This window comes from Alligator mississippiensis, chromosome 4 (genome assembly GCF_030867095.1).
Source record: "Alligator mississippiensis isolate rAllMis1 chromosome 4, rAllMis1, whole genome shotgun sequence".
Taxonomy (NCBI): domain Eukaryota; kingdom Metazoa; phylum Chordata; order Crocodylia; family Alligatoridae; genus Alligator; species Alligator mississippiensis.
In genome coordinates this window covers 238,573,110-238,594,838 of record NC_081827.1, presented here as the reverse complement: position 1 = coordinate 238,594,838, position 21,729 = coordinate 238,573,110, and the positions used below count along the sequence as shown (strand labels likewise).

At 42.2% G+C, this 21,729-nt stretch overlaps 1 protein-coding gene across 1 annotated transcript in view; it reads left to right on the top strand.

Annotated features, from left to right (window-relative positions):
• The window catches only part of MGAT5 (alpha-1,6-mannosylglycoprotein 6-beta-N-acetylglucosaminyltransferase), a 215,649-nt gene that overhangs the window by 65,884 nt on the left and 128,036 nt on the right, over positions 1-21,729 (top strand). The window contains exons 2-3 of the mRNA XM_006258100.4: positions 11,065-11,452; positions 18,363-18,530. Of these exons, the coding sequence (XP_006258162.1) occupies positions 11,212-11,452; positions 18,363-18,530 (409 nt within the window). The 5' untranslated portion in view covers positions 11,065-11,211. The remainder of the gene's footprint in view (positions 1-11,064; positions 11,453-18,362; positions 18,531-21,729) is intronic.

Here is a 21,729-nt window from a genome sequence, read left to right as displayed (position 1 = left end):
TTCCAACTTTGTGCAATCAAGGAGTTACACATGGAACTTTTGATTGGGTTGTCACCCGGTCTACTCACAAATGACAGAGCTATTCTTGAAAGTTAAGGCAAGCTGCTTGTTCAAGATGAAAAGCAATTTTTTTTTAATGGCACCTTGACAAAGTCTGCTTTTCTCTCCTCTACCCGACAACCCACCACCTCCTGCCAGTTTCCCCTACGCTTTTTTTGTAAAAAAAGAACATAGTATTTATACTTCTGATCTCCTTCAGTCCATCTGTCCTGCTTCCACTCTCAATCAACATCTTCCTACTTTGCTTGCTATGTTGAATTGCATCCCATAGTGCAGTGTCAGTAACAGTACATGGCAGCTCAGGTGTAGGTTGCAGTGGGAAAAGAGCTGGAAAAAAGCGGCAGTGGCATTTGCTCGCTAGAATGGAGGAGCAGAGCAGATGAGAGAGTTTCTAAAAATCAAATTAACCAGGAAAGAGAGGGCTAAAAGGTAAATAAAGTACCTGTTAAGATTTTGAGGCAGCTGACCACTGTTTTTAATGCATTTGCTTTACAGATTAAGCAATTTACAGTCTGAAATATACTGTTAATTGGTGTGAAAAATCTATTAAATCAGTTTTGATTGTTACATGGTTTTCAACCACCCATCCTCTCTGAGGTGATCAGTAGGAAGTCATTGGCAGAAACAGTAGGAGCTCTGCACAGCTTGACACAGCTGGGAAAAGCTTTCTCTCTACGTCTTTGAATTTGCTTATTAGATTTTGCAGCAGAGACACTGTCTCTCCAGAGTATGTTCATCTCCTTAATGGCTCTAGGGTTAGTCCTGCTCTTTACAGAGCTACCTGTTTCACATGTCAGTGATAGAATTGTAAGATACTTAACAGAATGATTTACAGTAGCTGAAAAACTTCCTGTGGGCTCAATCGAAAGCCCATTCAAGTCAACAGAGGTATTCTAGTTGGCATATATCAGGCTATATTTTTGTAGTAAGTGTTCTACTAGGCATCAGATTGGCTACAGATATTCTGGTGAGGGAAGCTCTAGATCACAGCTGTCCAATTTATAAGTGGCCAGGGAGCACCGGCAGGGGAGGAGGATGCAGGCCCCCTAGGCTGCATGTGTGCATGGGCACTCCGATCGCTGCACCCTTTGTGGCCCCCCACATCACTTTCAGCTGCCTGCCCATGTCTTCTTCCACTGCTTTGTGCTGCGCAGGGGTGCCAGCCTCCCAGTACTGTGGGCTGGGCAGTGCCCCCAGGAGTGGAGTTGTGCAGCAGAAACCAAAGGAGGGATGGGAAGACCTGAGTCCCAAGCTACTGCTTCAGTCAGATTGATAAGAGTGACAGCAGCTGTAGGGGGGGCACACAAATGAACCCCTTGTAGATGGCATGCAGCCCACAGGCCGCCAGTTGGATAGCTATGCTTTAGATCATTGGTTTTCAACCTTTTTTCATGTGTGGACCACTTCGGACATTTCAAATGAAGGTGGGGACCTCTTTGAATTGTAAGTGTTGGTATTCACGTAATTTTGATTGATCATAGTGGTCTTTCACGGACCCCTTAGACATAGTCTGTGAACCCCCAATGTCCATGGACCACAGGTTGAAAATCACTGTTCTAGATATTTGATTTATTCTGGTCCTTTGTAAATGTTGTTGTTGTTGGTACTTTTCTTTTATAAGTAGGCTGACCACAAGGAGATCCTAAACAACCAGGACTTTCATTCCTGACATCCAGGACACCTACTCTTCCTCCCTCCTCCCATGCGCTCACAAGTTGGCAGGCAGCTGGGCCACCTTCCAGCAAGCTGGGTCTTGCTGATCTGCATTGCTCTGGCTCCCTGCTTCGTGGCCCTTCATTTCTGGGATGCCTGTTATAATTCTCAACCAGTCAGAACTGGCCTCTTACCTCCAGGACTGTCCCTGCTAAATTGAGACCTGCAGTCACTCTATATATAGGGCAGTAGAAAATGATATCTTAAATATTTAAAACATTGATAGGACTAATGATAAGCATATTGTTCCATTTCACTTCTTTCTGGAACTTGGTTGCTGTCATCATAGCCTGACACACATTCATTCCCGTGTACCTCAAGCAGATAAGAGATTTTTTACACTCTCCATTTGGCATAGCTGCCTCTGCTTCTGTGAATATGAGACATTCCAAAGATTAGTCAGTGAACATTTTTGAACTGGGGTAGGGATGGTTTGAGTCTGGTGTGAAAACTGCAAAATAGGTTAAAAATGTGTTATTTTTCTGTTTTAGTTTAGGTATGTTTTTAGGTATGTAGTTTAGGTGTCTTTTTGCTTTCCTGTAAACCTATTCTAGTGCCCATTATCATACCAAAGATTTTTGTATCATGTACATTATAAATAAAGAATTGTTAGGTGTTTGCAGATATCCAAGGTGAAGTAACCTGATGATCAGGTAAAGTAGAACTTTTTTCACAAATGAGGGTTCATGGCCACCTTCCTTTGTTATTGTATTGATTGTCCTTTTAGTTTTATGTGATCACTATATAAAGAAAACAACTACAGATCAGCAGAAATCTAAAATGCGTCGCCCTTTCTGTTCATCTTGCACTTAAGAAAACGTTCCTTATTTGAGGTAATATTGCCAAGAATAGTGTAAAGCAATGGTGCTCAGCCTCTTGCCGCTCCAGGCCAAAAGAGTGGTGTGAGACCAGTCCACAGGCCAAATCGGACTCTCGCACCTGGACTGGGCCCTGTGGTTGCTCTGGGGCCCTGTGCCGTCTGTGTCCAGTCCCATGTGCCAATATGGGGTCTCAGGGCCCTCTGCCTCCTGTCTTTGGATCTGGCCTATGGGCTGGAGGTTTGAGCACCCTTTGTGTAAAGGAACCTTGTAGAACAAGTCAAATAAATCCTGTGTTTGCTAATGCTGTGTTTACAAAGCAGGGGAGATTAATTCAGTCTTCAGAAGGGAGAAGGAAACAAATGTATTGTAAACAGCCAGATGCATTAAAAAGAAATGAAAAGACAGAAAGACCCATGGGTCTGAAGAAGTTGTAAGTGAAGAAACTGGAAAGGGGACTGAATTACTTCTGAAAAAGGACCAGCTAAGTCTGTGTAAATTCTGGGTGGGATATTTGTTGAGATACCTTAGCTTTGTGTTGCAATATATTAAGTTGCTTTCAGTGGAATCATCTGCATATTTGCAGCTGGTAGTAGAAGGAAATGGTTCACTGTAGTGGTATAAGGGCCTTTGTTACATGTTACACTTTGAGTTGCTCAAATGTTGATTGGTGTTAGTAGTAGGCTGAGTTTGGAGCAGGCACACCTGAAGGCCAGAAACCACCTCTGCCCATCTCCCCCCTCCACAGCTGTAACTTGTTACTAGAGGGCTGTTGAGCAGGGGCCTGACTAGGAGATACAGAGCCAGTGAGCCAGGACTGGTATCTATCCCTGCTGTAGGTGGGGGTGTGTGAGAAATTCGGGTAGTGGGAGGTGGGAACATAAAGCTGGGAGGTGGAGAGTTAATGGGATGGAAGTGGGTAATGAAATGGGAAGCGGAAAGGAAATGGGGGTGGGGAAAGCATGGGGAAATGAAGGAAAAGGAAGTCTCATATTTTTAATAAATTGGGCTGTGGGGAGTCCCTAGTCCATGCTTTGCAGGGTGGCTGGGAGGTCGGAGCAGTGAGGGAAGGTGCTTTTGGCGAAGTTGTTGCCCCTGTCCTCGGAAGGAAGCCCCAGCTCATGGGGACCTGATTTGGCCCCCTACAACCTCCACTAGACCTCACTCCTGGGCCCATCCATGCCCTGCAACCTGGCTAACTAGTATGTTCTCTGCAAGCTCTGTTGCATGAGGTTGCACCCCTCTGAGTGGGAAGATCAGATCCCCAGGGGCAAGAGGAGGAGTTGGCTTGGTGCCACAACTGGGCAGTAGAGTTCAGGGGTGGAAAGTTTGTCCACACCAAACAAGAGGGTTTGGGAGGGGACACTGCATCTGGGGATGCTGGAGATGTGCAACTTGGACAGCTCAATCTATGGGGAGGGGCCACACATTAATACAGCACAAGCTGGGTTACACAGATCAGAGATGCTCCTGCCCCTGAACTGGTGTTACTTTAGGTTGCTTAAAGTGTGCTTTGAACTATTTTGAGGTGTTAATGTGTAGGCAGTCCAGGGGTTAAGATCTCCAGAAGCTGCCTAAAATGAATGGGTAACAAGGCCCTAATTTAATATATGTATATATCAAAGCTGCTGCTGTTGTGTGTGTAACTAGTATTAGACCTAGCTATTTCAGTTTGCTGTATAACTCTTCAGATTAGGTACAAGAGGCTATGATGCATCTCCTGATGCATATTGTGTGATGTACGTACATGAGTTAATATTTTAGCTAATGCCCATCATTGGATTCCTGGCATCGCTTCCCTATGAAAGATTTGGACGTGACAGGTGTGGCCGTTTGCACATTTTATAGATGTGTGTCTGACATGCTTGGCAGTTGACAGGATTGGCATTAAAATCATAATTAGGCTTTCAGGTAAACTCCTTGTCCATATGAATGGAGGAAATTCACACATCACAACTGTTGCTGTTTGCGCTTTTGGTTTGGTGAACTACATACTCCACAGATTGTAGATGGGATTATAAACAGAAATGTAATGTTTTTCTCTCTCAAAAGCAAAAAGCTTAGTTTAGAATGGGGTTGGCCAACTTGTAGCACAGGTGGCTCAGGTAGCCTCTGTGTGGCAGGCAGCACAGCAGCTGATAGGGCTGGAAATGAAACGGAGCAGATCAGGCAAGGAGCACAGGGCAGGTAGCAGAAATCAAGGTAGGAGATTGGGCAAGGAGCACGGGGCCGGGAACAGAAGGCACATCAGGCAGGGAGAGGGGACTGGAGTGGCACTTGGAGGGTGTGGGGCCAATTTGTGGCATGCCTGCCAAAAAGGTTGGCTCCACTGGCCTAGAAAGTATTGGAATTTGCATGGAGATAGATCCCAATGTGTTATTTTAACCATATAGATTTGGAATAATTAGTCACATTACTAACACCATGTGCTAAATGTGCTGTTCTTTACGGCTCTGCAATTCCAAGGCTATTAATATTTGTCCCTCAAACAGGAGATGAAAGGTTGACCCCTTTTTTGAAAAAGATAGAGTGGAGAAAGAGCAATTAACACTTAAAGGAAACAGTTAGATGCACTATTTTGGCTGTTTAAACAGGACTGAGATCAGACTAATGAAACAGAGCAGCCCATTCTGCTTTGGCATTCTAGTTTGATGAACAGATTACTATATAAATAGCAGTATATGGATGAAAAATTTTGATTTAAAGGTCATTTTTTAAACTCTCAATCTCCAGTATTAAAAAAAAAAAAAAGTCTTAACTAGTATATTTCAAAATTGTGGATAGGTTTTACACAAAGGTGTAGCTTAGTGTAATGGTAGTTTTTACTGAATAATTATGATTGCTATATTTGGGTAGACGGGGAGTGGCTTTAATCTACTTCTCTGCATTGGAGTGCACAGACTTTTTTACATTGGATTTTTAAAGAGAAGAATTTAAATTGCTATTTTTTTTAAGTCTAAATGTGAATCCATGTGAGTACACAGATCACTGTGCTGTTTGGGGTTTTACATAAAGGTCAGTTACATGGCTTAAAAAAGGTTAAGCACCACTATTCTATAGGTGGGCCAAACCTTAAAATCAGAAATGGACCAAAAGCATTTTAAGTTTGTGCTTTAGCATATCCCAATATTAAGTATTTTAAGTAATATTAGAAAGAAAAACATTACTAAAATTATATTAGGCCTATTAATGTATATTATTATTAATGTTTATTAAGTAAAATGTTCAATATTCTGTAGTCTTATTTTTAAATTTTATAAAACCAATTTAGCTTAAAACTTTACAATTAAACAGTGCAGCAGCAGAGTTTGAGGTTGATGGGCCACCAGCTTGGAGTAGCCTGTAAGGAGCTATCTGGTTTCCAGGCTCTTAGTGTTGATGGGAGATTGTGGGGTTTTGGACCTGTGGGAGGGGAGGGGAGGGGAGGATAAATAGAGATTGTCCAGCTGGTGGCTTACTTCAGGTCCCTGTGCTTCCTAGTGCCCTACCCTTGTCTTCTGAAGGGAGAGCCCTGGGCTATGGGGGGCAGGCTCTGCCCCAGAGCAGTGCAGCTTTCTTTGAAATAACTTTCTGCTGTTCTCAAGTGCTGTAGCCAGCCCTGTGCTGTGCCCATGCTTCATGGGCATGCATGGGGCATCTAAGTGTGGGTCTCCACCACTTTTCCTCTTCCAGCTGCCAAAGTTTTCACAGGGCCCTGGAGCCCAGGAGCTGAGCACTGCTGCCTTTTGTCTCCCCTCTTCCTACCCCCTCCTCCCCCTGAACCACCCTGTACCCCCACCTCCTCTTTTCCCTACTGCTGAGTTGAACAGTCCCAGCAGCAGCACTCAGCTCTAGGGCTCTGGAACTGCCTGAACTCATCAGCATGTCAGCATGGGCTCTGGCTAGAGCCACAGGTTCTGTGCAGCTCTGGAGCCCGGGAGGCGAGACCTGCCACTGCTCGGGGCCTTTTTTTTCCCTGTCGATGAATTCAGCGGAGGGAGGGAGGTAGATAGCAGCTGTGCTCAGCTCCTGCACTCTGGAGCTTCATGAAAACTGAACTCATAGGCATGGAAGTGTGGGTGAATGCCACTGCTGCTCATATCTTCCTTTCCTCGGTCGCTGAATTCAGTGGGGGAAAGGAGGGGCAATCGCCTGCACTGCGGTGATGGACTGTTCACACCAGCTTCTTGGGCTGCATCTAGCCCGCAGGCCACAGGTTGAGCAATCTTGGCTTAGACTATGAGAAATAGTGCTTTTGAATAGTGATATAACACAATCAGCCTGCAGGCCCTTTGCAAAGAAAAAAGATAAATACAGTTCCCCTCATGAAAATAAAGGAGTGAGTCTTTCTTCTGAGAGTACAGGAAGGGGCTCTCCCCCTGCCTTTGAAACCTGCCAGCATTATCCTGCTTTTAGATAGTGTTGTGTGAAAGTTAGGGGGAAAATGCTGGTCAATGAAACTCCTGTAAATAGTTTTCAAACCATTGTAGTTTTCATACATGCATGAAAGCCAGACTGACAGCCTCTCATCAGAATCATGATTTCAGTGAAAAAAGGGATAGCCAAATGTGTGAGGACAATTGTAATCTGTTTTTGGGGAGGGGATGTGCATGCATGTTGCAACTATCAGAACAGTTTTACGAAAATGACAATAAAAGCGTGTAATCTTCTGATAACTTGAGTATATGTGGATTCAGTTCTAGTGCTGATGCGACTGACAGTGTTTATTTGTTAAATGGTATTTGAAATTAGCTTTTCTTAAATAGCTTAGTTTTGGTTTTCTTTCTTAAAAAAAGCAGGAAAACATCATTATCTTAAATCTCTGGTTATTTCCAGCAAAAAATTTCTCAGACCGTCAGCATCTGGTTTTACACATCAGTTACTTTTTCATCCGATCTGATCGCTATAAACTTGTTATACACCAGCGGTAGCATAAAAACAATAATCATCTGGCCATGCTATTTGGGCATTTTATCAATCTCCTACACATAAGAATTACAAGGTCAAAAATAATAAGGCTAAGTGTTTGGGCTCTTCAGCGTGTCATCTTTTTATCTAGATCCCAGGAGCAAAAGCATTCATTTTGTTCTGGCCACCAAACCACATAGGGCAGCCTTTTGAGAATACTTGGCATTTATGCACCCCCTGTTCAGAAGAGAATCTTCTTCCCTGCGTTTCATGAAGTAATTGAATGTGGAAGGAAGAAAATCAATGGAAGAATCAGCAAGGGCACTTTTACACATGCTTGGAGAGCCACTCTAATTAAAGCACCACCACATCTCCTGTATCGGTGTCCCGCCCTTAAAAATGGCAGCAGAAATGCTCGAACTAAAGCTTGTTCAACAAGCTTTAGTTAAAGCACCCCCAGCGTTATTTTGAAGCGCGGGGACGCTGATTTACGAGACACAGGAGGCTGCTGGCGAGCGGCAATTTCCACATTCCAGCAGACTCAGTTATTCGAGTCTGGTCTAACACGCTGGAATTTCAGCACATCGGAGCAGCCTCCGCGCTCGTGTGTAGGCACCCCAAGAGACTACTACATATATTTAAGTATGAGAGAATTTGGATAGCTTCAAAAAATTGAGTTTCATAAAGCTGGTAATGCACGGTCAGTTTTTATTTTGCTTCAATTAGTGTTAATTCTACCCAACCCGTGATGTACATACACATATTTTATATATAATGTGTGTGTGCATATATATAATGGATGTGTGTGTGTGTGTGTATACAGTGTGCATATGTATATATGCATATACATATATATGTGCATAATTTGGAATGTTTAACAGCAGTTTTATGAGTTTTGTATGCTTTTGTCCAGTGACAATGCTGTATATATCATGCAGGTTTTCCTTAAACAAACATCATTAAATATTTTTATTTTTAGCACCTATCATTATTGCACGGCTTTCTTGGTTAGACATTTTGCTTATTCTCTTGTTAAGCTTTGCCCCCTTGAAGAACAGTTAGTGATTATGGAAAAAAATAATTCCATATTTAGAGGACCTGAAACCTTTCATTAAGTTTCAGTACACTAGGGGAGTTGCTCTTGGATGGTCTTGATTTAAAATCAGAAAGTTTTGTTTTAAGTTATTGAATTTTCAATATCTTCACTCTGTGTGTTGTAAAAGGAAAATAAAACATTACATTAGAACATAGTAGCCTTGAGCTACTCATAAAGGCAACTGGAGAAAGTTTCAAGAACAGAAGTAAATAAATTGAGAGAAGGGAAATACACCATTGGAGTCACTAGGAAAGATCTTTAACTGCCCTAGGCTTATGGGGAGAATAAGAAAAAGACCACCTTTAATTTTTTTTCTGTGCAACCTTCTGAAGACACCTTACCTAAAAAAAATTCATTTGAAGGGTGCACTACATTATATACCCAGAGAAAGCACATGTTCAGTTGACATTCTCTCTCTGTCTCTCTCTGTCTCTCTCTCTCTGTACCAGCTTTCTTAACCTGGGTACAAAGTAAAACTATAAATCACTAAATGGAGCAGCATAGCATATACAGCAGAATAGATGCAAAGAGAGACTGTCATATATAATGTTTATTGCATTACTTGCTGTGTAATAAGTTGCATTACTTGCTGTGTAATAAGTGGAGGTACAACTCCTGCATGACTAGAGCTAGACCAAAGGTGATTGTGTTTCCCTAAGGCAGGGATGTCATAGATACAGCCCATGGTCTGAATCAGACCTGTGGAGCAACATCACCCAGCTCCAGGTGCTGGCCAGTTTGCCTCTGCCCCCGCCCCCCCCTCCCCTTCCCCCCCAAATCTCATTTCTCCCCACATGCCAGATCCAGCACCTGCTTTAGCTGGTGGTCTGGCATGTGAGCCACATGTGGCTCACTGCTCCAGCTGGTGTGCAGCACAGTCTCAGAGTGACCAGAGTGGTGACCAGAGTGATGCTGGATCCAGTATGAACAGGAGGGCTCTGTGGGTCCCCTGGGATGTCAGATCTGGTACCCACTCTAGCCAGTCTGGGACTGATCTCTATATAGTATACTGCCATGTCAGCCAGTCTGGTACCTCCACTACATTTAATGTCTGCCCTGGACCAGAGTGGGTGTTGCATGCTGCACAGTCCCAGACTGGCCAGAGTAAGTACCATGGGTGCTGGATCCAGTGTGTAGGAGGGGAAAGGGTGGGCCTGATCTGGCCCATGGGCCCAGCCCTACACCATTTCATCCAGCCCATTGACCGGCACTGAAAAACTCATTTGGCCCATAGGACCAGATAAGATTGATACCCCTGCCTTAAGGAATGGTTAAGTGAGCTGAAAATAGACTCTTCTGATTAGGATTTGTGACAAACATGCAGCACTGCTATAGCAGACATCTCTATAATTATCCTATTAAAACAAAGCAACATCTGCATTATCTGTGCAAGTACAAAGGAAAAAAGAACATTGTGTTCTGTAATCCTGTCTGGGAGCATTATAAAGTCAAAAGGATAATGCTTTACCAAATCCATGTTTAAATATGGTAGGTTGTATTTAATTACCTTTTAATTACCTTCTTTTGTTGCAACCTTTTATATCAAAAGCAGTCTTTTTAAGAAAGAGGTTGTCTTGTCCTAGTTAGGATTGGCTGATGCATTCAGATAAACGATGTATAAGCTAGCATCGAGTTGACCAGGCACAGATGGAATTTTTATACTTGGTTTTTTGGTTTGGGGTGTGTGTTTGTTTTTTTGCAGGGGGTGGGGATTTGACATTATAATATACTGAGTCTTCTCTAGACAATGATGAAATAGGAACCGTGACTCTTTAAATGCAGGATGTATTGTGTGGCAATAAATATTGTGCACAACTGTGCTGTTTAAACTAGAATTTGGTATAAAATAAGTAAGAGGTATTTGATTATGTAGATATGTATGGAAGAGGCCACACAGAAACAAGAGGAGATTCATCCTGTCTTCTAAATACCTGCAGTGAAGCCGGGAGAGTGTGTGCATTTGCTTAAATAATGCGGAGCACTTTTTCCTTTTCCCTTGAGGGAGTCAGCTTTCCAGATTACCTATCTCGCCATATGCCGTAGCTCTTGCCAGAAACTCATAGCAGTGTCACTGCCAGCTAAAATTACTTGTTTGCTAAGAACTGAATTATGTTGAGGATTGTTTTAAATCACTACATTGGCAGCACTGCAAAATCTTCACGCACAAAAAATGCATTAAGTTTCCTTACCTTGAATTTTGGATGGAAAACTCTGCTTAAAGCACTGACTTTTAGTCTAGATTTTCAAAAGGATTATACACCTGTTCATACACGTTGCTATTTTTCTTGTTCTTTTTCCAAATCCCCTTCTAGCTTGTTCATGCTCTGACTTGTATATTATAAAATATTGATAAACACAAATTAAAAATGTACAAAAAGAACATATTGTCTGTTTGTATTTTGTAGAAGTTACAGCACAAACGCAGTACAGTTTGGAGTTACTCTACTTTGCAGTGACCAAGTGTTCCTTTTTTTTTTTTCCCCCTTGCAGCAGAATGGAACTGAAAGGAGGCCATATACTAACTAGCGAGCCAGAGTGAGATTGATTTCCGCATTGCGATTGCTATCTGGACCATGATGGTGCTCCTGGATTTCATGCTTTAAGAACCTTTGTAGTGACTGAAGTTTCGAGAAAGCCATGGCCTTCTTTACTCCATGGAAACTATCCTCTCAGAAACTTGGCTTTTTTTTGGTGACTTTTGGCTTCATTTGGGGAATGATGCTTCTGCATTTTACTATTCAACAGCGAACTCAACATGAAAGCAGTTCAGTGCTTCGTGAACAAATACTGGATCTCAGCAAAAGATATATCAAAGCACTGGCAGAGGAAAACAGAAATGTAGTAGATGGACCTTATGTTGGGACCATGACAGCTTATGGTAAGTGCATATTCTATAATGTCAATAAAATCTGGTTAATTAATTTTAATTTCAAAGTTAATATATTGTTGCCCATAACACAACCCAGTAGGCCTAAAGATTCTTCTTGTATGTTGGGAGGGACTTCTATATCCAGAAGAAAAAACAATGGTGCTATCTTTAGCAACTGTTAATATAGCCCCTCTGGCTAAGTGTGGAGAGTGAAAAAGCCCGAGGCTGAATTGATTCAGTCTTTGCAGGTTTGTCTAAGATGCAGAGATTAAATTGAAACAGAAGTGAACAGACAAATGTTACCTTAATTCAGGAACTGCAACTATATGCCTGCAGTGACTCAGGCCAGAAGCTGGGGGGGTGCTAGAGCACGTCTCTCTGGCATGTAGCCACCATGGGCTGTGTTCGCTGCTTCTTCCTGCTGCCCCCGAGATCTCTAGGATTTGTAGTGTTTGTACACTCCTTAGGGGGGTTTACTTTGGTTTAATTCTCCCTAAATTGAAGCAGTGGATCTTTAAAAACACCCCTTCAATTTAGGGCAAAGAGAACCTGTGGCATGTACACAAGGCCCCAGACCCCAGCTGGGGTTTTCCTGGGGGACAGTCCTCCCCTACTTTCCACCTGCAGACTCAGCTGCATCCCCAGCTGGGCTTGCCCTGCCCCCTCCCTCCCCCATTTGAACCTCACTGCTCCAGCCAGAGAGCAGAGGAGCAGGGCCAGCCCTCTGGAGCAGACAGCACAGCCCAGCCCAGCCCAGCCCAAGAGTGGAAATCATGCTGGGATGCTGGGGGACTGTGATTTAACTTGAAGTAGGAAGTAGTCTGGGACATGAGTTTCATAAACCGGTTTGACCCAAATCATTGAAGTCTGATAGTACATTCAACCAGGTTTATCTTAAACCAGTTTCAGCCATTTTCAAACTGGTTTATGTGCACTGAGCTTCTGTTCTGTTACACCGTTAAACCAGTTTCTGATCACTTAAACTGGTTTATCTGTAACTTCTGTCCATAGCACTTGTGGGTTCATTCACTAGTAATTTTCCCCTGTAGAGTTGCATAATTAGTGCCCTACCAGCTCAGGAGAATTTTGTCCTGATGGACCTGTACTTTAAAATCTCAGCTTTAGGCCTTTACTTTTCATAGTGGAAGTGCACCATTGCCAGTGATTCCATGAGTGGGTAAGGGGTGAAATACCAAGGATCAATTTGTTGGTATATCCTAAGAATTGTTAAACTTTGATTTATTTTTTTTATGTTGACCAGTGAATATTTGCCCCGTTACAAACTTTATATTTACAATGATTTTGTTTTAAAACAGTGTGTATTAATATATTATTAATGATTTTTCAGCACACAGTTGGTCTAGAAAGCAGAATGCTACTAATACTTCATACAAAAAGTAACTGGCTCACAACATACTAGCAATTTTTGCAATTTCTCATGTTAGAGGCTGCCTTTGTTTCAGTGGTTTGAATGTGGTGCTTGGATTTTCGTTGAAAATGAAACAAAAGGCAATCATAGAAGAACATTAAATAGCTAGCTGGCAGTGACCGAAGCAGTTCCAGCTAAGAACAAAAGCTTTATTTCCTTAACCTTGCCAGAGATACTTCTCAAAATGTTCTAGGGTCTGTTCAACAGGGAAGGTATTGAAGTCTTAAATATGCTTAAGAATAGTAAGGAAAAGAGAACAAATCCATAGAGAAGTAGTTACAATTTTTGCTTTGAAGGAATTAGTCAGAGGTTATCTCCACAGTGGGGAGAGGAGTCCAGGTACCATTTGCCTCTTTTTCTGAATGAGGCTCCTCGTCTGTCAGTTCTAGCTTTGCTGTGTACTGTTCAGGGAAGAATTTTCTGTCTTGGATCTTGGCTCAAGAAGAAAAAGAGGTAATGAAACAGGCCCCCCCCCCCCCCCCCCCCCCCCCCAAGCCATCCAGAAGGTTTGGCATAGTTTTAGCCAAACCAGAGTCTGGTTGTCCCACAAATTTAACCTCTAAGTTCCCTTTAGTTAGTTCCATTCCCGAAGGGAAGCTGACACAGGATGTCTTTATTCACTCGGGACCGTGAACACATCATTCTGCATTGTCACTTCCCATTGTATTTGCGTCTTACTGCTAAGCCAAAGAAATTGTCTTCCACAGAAGGCTTGATTAAGTTTTCATGTTTGTACCAAAAGAGCTGATCACTTGTGGGTGAGAGGGAAGAGGGTATCCAGCTACCAGTATTTGAAACATTTTTTCCCCTTTCTGGGAAGATTAACGGATATATGTTCTGCCAACTTTTACAGCCAAGACTATATGAATTTAATGCTGCGCTATGCAATTGCCACATAGTTTTTCATGGGCAGTGATTAGAATGACTTGCCTAAAATCCAGATGTAGCCTTGTTTTTGCTCTTAAAGCACTCTTCGATTGCACTTTATTGAACTTGAAGATGCCGAAGGGTAAAATTGGTGGGACTGAAATTTTTTGCTTAGTCCGGAGTCCAAACTTCTTTGCAGTATGCTTGCCAGACCCTCCTGACCCAGGCTGACAGTCCACTGGTAGGTTTTGCAACAAGTTCCCAGTATTTGTGTCTGCAGCAGGTAGCTATTGGTAGTTTGGTCAATTTACCAGTTTGCCAAGAATTTGATTTGTCTGTTTACATGTTGAAACACTCTGAGGCCCTGCAACAAACAACCCCCTTGCCTTATTAATTAAATACTGTTTGCATTTCTTGCTTTTCTATTTCTGGCATACTTTTGTTCAGCTTTAATTGAATTATATCTTTTAAAAGTATGTACGTATTCATATCTAAGTTTAAATTTAAATATCACCATCATCTCCCCACGCTCTTTACCCAGTATTAACATGTAACAATTAAGATGACTGTGATTGAGGGAAAAAATATTTATCTCCGGTCTGTATGCTGTCTTCATGGCAAAGCTCAGGGCCATCTAACTGGTGGCTTGTGGGCTGCGTGTAGTGCACGCGGGGTTAACTTGCAGTCCCATGGTGCTCATCCCTGCCACCACTCCCCACATTGCTCTGGCTGCAAGAGCAGTTGGAGTCTCCTGGCTTCCCTTTCTTTCTCCAGCTGCTTATCCCTACCCTTGCCTCGGGGGGGGGGGTTGGGCAGTGCAATGCAGTGCTGTTTCGGGGATTAAGGATGAGACAGGGATAGGAATGGGGCTGGGGGTTGTGCTCATGCAATGCAGCAGTGGGAGGATTCCCATGTGGGTGCATGGAATAGCATCCTCATATACACCCATGCAGCCCAGCACTTCATGGCTTGCTTGGTGCAGCCTACGCAGTGTGCAGTCTCGAGTGGCTTAGTTGGACAGCTCTGGAGAAGGTGATTTCACTTTGCTGGCTCTCCCACCTACTGGACATGGCTACACAATACATTTACTGTTGAGTTGCCTAATTAGCTTTGCAGTGTCTCAGTATCTACACGTGCAATGCTATTAGGACACAGTAAACTAACTAACTCCACCACAGTACTGTCCTGTGGCAGGTTTTTTACTCCACAGCAATGCAGGTGTAGATACTGGTTGGGGCATGAGGGTGCTACAGTGCGGGTGCTGCTGCTGGCTAGCCCCACACTTCGAATATCCTTATGCCCCAGCCAGCCTCACCACAGCACATTGAGCTGGGTCAAAACAGCCTCAGAGTGGCAGGCTGACCCCCCTGGCCTCCTGCCAGCCAGGGCTCCTCTGACCCAGGTCAATGTGGTACAGTCCTTGGAGCATGTTCAAACTCGGTGCCCGGGAGTGTGATATGCACCAGAGTTTATTGCTGTGTGTTAAGAGTAGGTGTAAATGCACCCACTGCATTGGAGGGTAGTCTGCTCCTTTTAGGTTATCTGAAAAGTTAATTGCTAATTAGTCATTTAGGCTGTTCTCTCATAGTTTATCTCAGAGAAACCTTATAGACAATGTGTCCTAGACTTGTAATGGAAAAGACGTTATGATGGGTTTAGGATTAGGTGTGCATGCTGATAATTAGGAGCCTTTCATTTTTTCTCTTAATTTTCTTTTCCCTTTGGCGTATTGAATGAAAACACCCCTTTTCAGCAGATGCCAGAATGCCTTTCTGTCTTGTATTACTGCCTTTGTCTCCTTCTCTGATACAGTGCTGGCATTACTGTGACTATTTTGCCTGTGAGGTTGAAGTCAACTTTTTCTAGGCAGCTGACTTTTATATTGCTATGTGGCTTAAGTAACAAGTAGCCCTTGTTCTGAGATTTCTGTTTGTCTGTTACCACTTGCAGGCATAGCAGCTTGTATGATGATCACATTAAATATCACAAGCTGACAGGGTCAGCCTAGGTCAGTGTTGCATCAGAAGGTACCTTCCTACCATAAAGGTTTTGCAGAAAATACGATTATTCAGAAGAGGGTGTTCCTTACTTCCTTACTGTACTAGTTTATAATGGGGAAGAAGAGCCAAAGGCTTAGGTCAGTGCAAAACTGAAATGACCGCACCTTTCACTTGCATATCCTGTACCATTTTTCGTAAGGGGAATATATTACTATATGCTCTAGCCAGAATTCAGGAAGATAGGAAGTCATTAGCTGAAATCCTCCTGCTGTTTCAGTTGCTTATGGCAGTCATTTCCCATTCCAAATCCTGTTATGGAGTAATCAGTGCACTATCAAATGAAGTTCCACAATAGAGATGACTGCATTTCAGTGAAGGGGAATCATCTATGTAGCCCCCTAAGCCACCTCAATAAAATGGTAATTTTTTTTCTAATAAAAGACCTTGCCTGACAGATGCTGTAAGGGTATATAATAATACAATTGAATAAGCATACAATTCATTTTGGTTGCTGTGTATGTCTTATTTTCAACTTAAGGGCTTTGACAGGTGCAGGTTATGTGTAATTCAGAAAATAATGTGAATTGATTCAGGTGTCTGTTTAATTGTGCACTTTGTCTTAAAACTGTATACATGATACATGGCTTTTATCCAAATAATTAACCATTAGAAACTAGCCCAGTTCTTCAGTGGTGACTAGTATATATCACAGTTGTTGGAAGACGGTGCTGATCTGTTGTTCAATGAAATCCTCCCCAATCATTGTTTGTTTTCTGTAGTCTTATCAGTTAATAGCCATTGAACAGTCTTGACACTCATGATCTATGGTCTTAAGATTCTTTCACATTTTCCTGGTTTAGATTACCTTCTAGTCTGTTTTTGCTCTTTATACCATTTTCCCATGCTTATCTCGATTTTTTTTTTTTTCAGTTTTAATTGCAATTTTTTGTTATTAATTTATTTCTACTACCTTATACGTATTGAAACCTTTGAAATTTGAGGTATTGTACATGGATCAAATGCTTGTCTTTTTTAGTATTAGAATAATAGTAACACAGTGTGTGTTTGGTTTTAAAGTAACAGTGAAATATTTTACATAAAGTTGTGCACTTCAGTAAGGAGCATACTTGGAGTTTCTTCTTTTAATTTCATCCAAGTGTCTTGTTATCCTGCCAGCAGACTTTTTCTAACAGTGCTGTTGTTAGCAGTGTTGTGGGTGTGATTTTGAGGTACTCTCATTGTATTTTCTGTCGCGCTTTTTTTTTTTTATTTACCCGATTTTTATTTTCGTAGCTAATTCCTCGCTGTGCTTTCATTATTACAGCCATTTTTTTTCCATTTAGTCCAAGATTAGTAGCATACGTATACTGTGCTCATCTTGTGCTCGTTTCTTAGATAACATTTGTGGTTCAAGTCACTATTATTATTGTTTTGTCATTTTCCCCATCTTCATCAGTTCTAGCATAATTTAATTGTTGATATTATTTTAAATCAACACTTAAAAAAAACCTTAAAATATGTGTATGTATTTAGCATATATTTTAAAATATCACTTATAACAATCTTTCAAAAGTAAAGAAAAGCGCAATGATATAAAGACGGATATGGAAAACTTTAAAATTAACATTTGTTTTTCATCTAACTGAAAGAAATAGCAGCTTTTCCATGTAATCCTTCTCTTATTTGCATAACCATTTGACTGCTCATTAAAAACTCATTTGAAACACTAAAAGCCACATGGTAAGTCTATGCCCATTGTAACAGAGGCAGGTGAATCTCTGCTTATAAATTATCATTAGAAATTCCACCAGGTGTCAGATTACAGATCAGAAAACTATTTGATTTTTTTAAACTATGAAAAGAAGATAATTGCACATTTTTAAAACCATTTTGTATGAGTAGCAGTCTAAAAATAATATTTGAATATAATTTAAGTACATTCTTTAATCTCAAGTGGTAGGTCTAATAGACAAAAGCCAGTATATTCAAAGTTGAGCTCAACACCACATTCTTAACTTGTATAAACTCCTTTATCCCTGCTTGCTCACATTCTTAGCTTGCAAGTCCATCTGCACTACTGTTAAATTTCCTGATTTTTTCCCTTTATATGTTTTTAAATTTTGTTTGTTCAACTTCCTTAGTCTTTCTCAATTGTTTTTATACATTGTTTCTTTTTATGCAGATTTCCTCCTCCTTCCTTTTGGCACAGTGCTGGGGCGGGTCATGGGGGGGAGCCTCCGATCACCTAATGACAGATATAATTATTAGCTTGCCTGAGAAAAGACATGGGTGGCTTATAGCATTGTTATAAGACTTAGAACTTGCAAGGGTATTGTGCCACTGTGGACCTGATTGAATATTTCAAGCAATACGACTGAAAATGTTTCCCTTTCTTTAAGGCTAGGTTTTATCTCATACAGAGGACTAGCTAACAGGCTGTTCACCTGAAAGTACTCAATGTGAAGCTAGACCTTATCTACCATCGTAGGATCATCTGACTTATGTGACAGTAAAGTGGAATAGCTTACTTTCTTGTAAATAAATAATACCTGATGAATATTTGATTCTCCTGTGGCATCCAGTATATTGTTAAATGGGTTAATAATTACTTTTTCTGTTATAGATTTGAAGAAAACTCTTGCAGTCTTACTCGATAATATCTTGCAGCGTATTGGAAAGCTAGAATCCAGGGTAGAGATTCTTGTACTTAATGGCACGGGAGCGAACTCAACCAACAGTACTATCACTGCTGCTCCCAGTTCAGGAGCAGTTGAGAAGCTCAATGTAGCAGGTGGGTATGAAAATTGTTGTTGAGAATTTTGCCTTTATTTTTATCATATACATATAGAGTCATGTGGGTAACATGAATGCTAAGAAGTCAACTCTTTAGGAGTAAAGTAGCCTACCTGGCTGCTTTTCATTTCTAGAAACCTAAATTCCAATCTGACACATCATAATCGAACACACATCAATTTCTTTATATTTAATGAAGAGGATACTGATGAACCTCACACATTTTTGTCTAATTCAGCACATGCATCAGTCTTCAGTGACAAGAGCTCCTGGGTTGAGAACAGTTTTGTTTGTGTGTAACAACATGGTCAAGAACTAGAAGATAGTATGAGGGATTTTATACTTTAAAAAGAGGATTGTTAAAAGCATACAATATTATGTCACTTTTCTACCAGTCTTAAACTTAAAACTTGATTTTTAAAATTGTATGTGTATCTTCCTGTCGTGCATCTTTAACCATTTTTAGTGGTGCCACCCAATAGCTGATTCTAAACCCTGAGTTAGGCTTCAGATAAACAGGAGCTGAATAGTTATGGTCGTTGGGGTGAGTTTTATGCATCTTAGAAAGACTTGGAAAGCAGAAGCCAATAGCTCATTTATTGGGATCCTTCTTGTATTACTTTGCACTGGGGCCTAGAAAATATACTAATGGCTAATTAAATGTGCCCCTGCAGTTCCTTGTATATAGTTAAAAAAAAAATATGGACGCCCAAAAGGAAGTAAAACTTTTTGTCTGGCTTCGATATGCTGCCCCATGGGCAACAAATGCTCAGTAATGGAAGTTTCTGCACTCCTGTTAAATGGAATTTGTAACCAAAATAGAGTAATCTAGACAAAGTTGTTTTTAAGAGAATATGGCATCTGTTGAGTTAAATTGAAATGCCTGTCACTTGAGGTATGCTGCCATTGCGTAGTAACAGTCTGCCTCTTGCATTTTACAGCTGAAGGAAACTGTCCAACGTGGCAGGTAAAATAGTGGAGTAATATCCTGTGCAATGATTACTCCAGCAGTTTACTTTTTATCACATTATCAGTACCTAGTTTACTTAAATCAAGGTCAAATTGATAATAACCACACAGTGAGAGGCAAGATTAAGATGTACCTCATTCACCTTCACAGGTAGAATTTTTTGATCCTTAGGGTTTACTTTCACACTCTCTCAATATGTTCTGTATGGTCTATTAAGATGCTAACTGTTATTATCTGGGTAGAACTCTACTCATTTTGATGAGCTTTATTCACAATGGTTTGTCATAATTTCCTTTCAGAAGCTAGAAAAAGAATTCTCTGTGGAGAACCAACAGAAAACCTGTGACCTTAGCTGCCTTCCAAACATGACATTAACTTTGAGCTGTTTTTTTTTATTTGTTCACCACTATTTGCATTACAGGAAATGACAAATATTCTTTTAAAACACAATCTAATAGAACATCCTGTGTGAGCAAGTGTTTCATGGCTTTTACTACTGATGTTCTTCTAAAAATTTGCATGGAGCCAATAAAAAAATGAAGCTGCTCATAATTTCATTTAAACAGTACTTATAGATTCTAATCAAAAAGAGCACTGTTGTTATCTAATGTAATACCCTGCATGATGCTGATCATAAAACTTCAGTTCTACAGCTCTTCAAAATGAAGTGATTTTTTTGTGCCTTTTAGAATCCAAGCAGTGCACTGACACTACCTTTGCTGTATTGAGCTTGTTTTGTGGCCTACAGCTGTCTCATTCCACTGTTAACTGTCATAGTCCCAGTCTATTAATTGTAAAACATCATACCAAATTCTTTGGTCCTTAAAGAGAATCTTACTTTGTTCTGTTAAAGGAAAAATAACTTATCCTTCTGGGGTGCGTTCACACATGTGGGCACGTGCACTTGCAGCAGCTCAAATAGAAGTGGTGCAAATTTGAGCTGGGGCTTTTTGCCTCAGTGTGTGGGGCAAATTGTGTCGCTTGGAACAAAATAGCCATCCCTGGCTCCTCCCAGATCTGCAACCAGAGGGAGCTAGAGGCTGGGGCCAGCACCTGTGGGTGTCTGTTTTGGTGGGCTATCCTGAGCCAGGGCAGCATCCCCTTTTGCCTCCCCAACCCCCCATGCAACAACTCACCAAAACTCCCAATGTGGGATGGGACCCAGGGAAGTGGTTTGCAGGAGCAGGATGGGAAAGCAAGGCTGGGATCATGTCATGGGGCAGGAACAATATGGGACTGGGGATAGGTCCAGGTCAGAGCCATGATCTGTTGCCTGCAGGCCCTGTCAGTAGGTGCAGGTTCTGCAGGCAGGGGCATGTGTGGAGCAGATTGCAGCTGTGGCCTGCCCTGGCCCCATGGTGTCGCCATCCCACAATCCCGGCCCCAGACGCAGCAACCCGTGCACCCTGCCCGCACAGCTCCCCAGAGCTGGGGCCAGGATCTTGGGGTGAAGACATCACGGGGCCAGAACAGAGTTGGAACCTGCTGTCAGGCCTTACTGGGGGTCTGCAGCATCTACAAAGGGGAGAGGAGGGCTGTGAGCCCCATGGAGGAGGCTTGTGGGGAATTTAGCCTACCTGCCCCTCAATCTTACCCTCTCCCAGCCCAGGATGCACAGCCAGCAGGCGGGTACAGGAGATGGACCCACCAGCAACTCCATGTCCTGCCATGTACTTGCAGTGGCCAGGACTGGGCCAGTGGAGGTGGGCAGCACTTGCCACCGCCCTGTGACAGCCCACAGCTAGCCCCAGGATACCTGCATGGTTGCAGAAGCCCCCAGACCCACAGGCTTGGCATGGGGTGGGGCAGCAACGGGAGCCCCAGTGAGGGTGCTGCATCCAGGGCTGGGGCTAAGGGTCCCATCTCCATGGACCCAGCATTGAGGGGGGCGCCCACACAGTGCGGGGGGGGGGGGGGGGGCTTCCCTTGTACAGTGTGGGGTGGGAGGTGCGGCCTCTACGGCATGCAGCCCTTGACAGCGTAGAAGTTGGGTAGCCCCGAGTTACTACTTTAAAGCCCCTCCTGATCATGCAGCCTACAGCACTTGTCATCTAAGAGATGATGCCTTGGATGCCTGTCAGGTATCTGCCATCCTTTGCAAGTAATATAGTAAAGCAGGTTGACAAGTCTGTTCTGGGAACACTACAGGCTGTCTCTAATGTTGCTGTAATGAGTCCTACTGTTGCGGTGGTGATACTGTTTCTGTGCGATTGTTTTCTACAGAGGT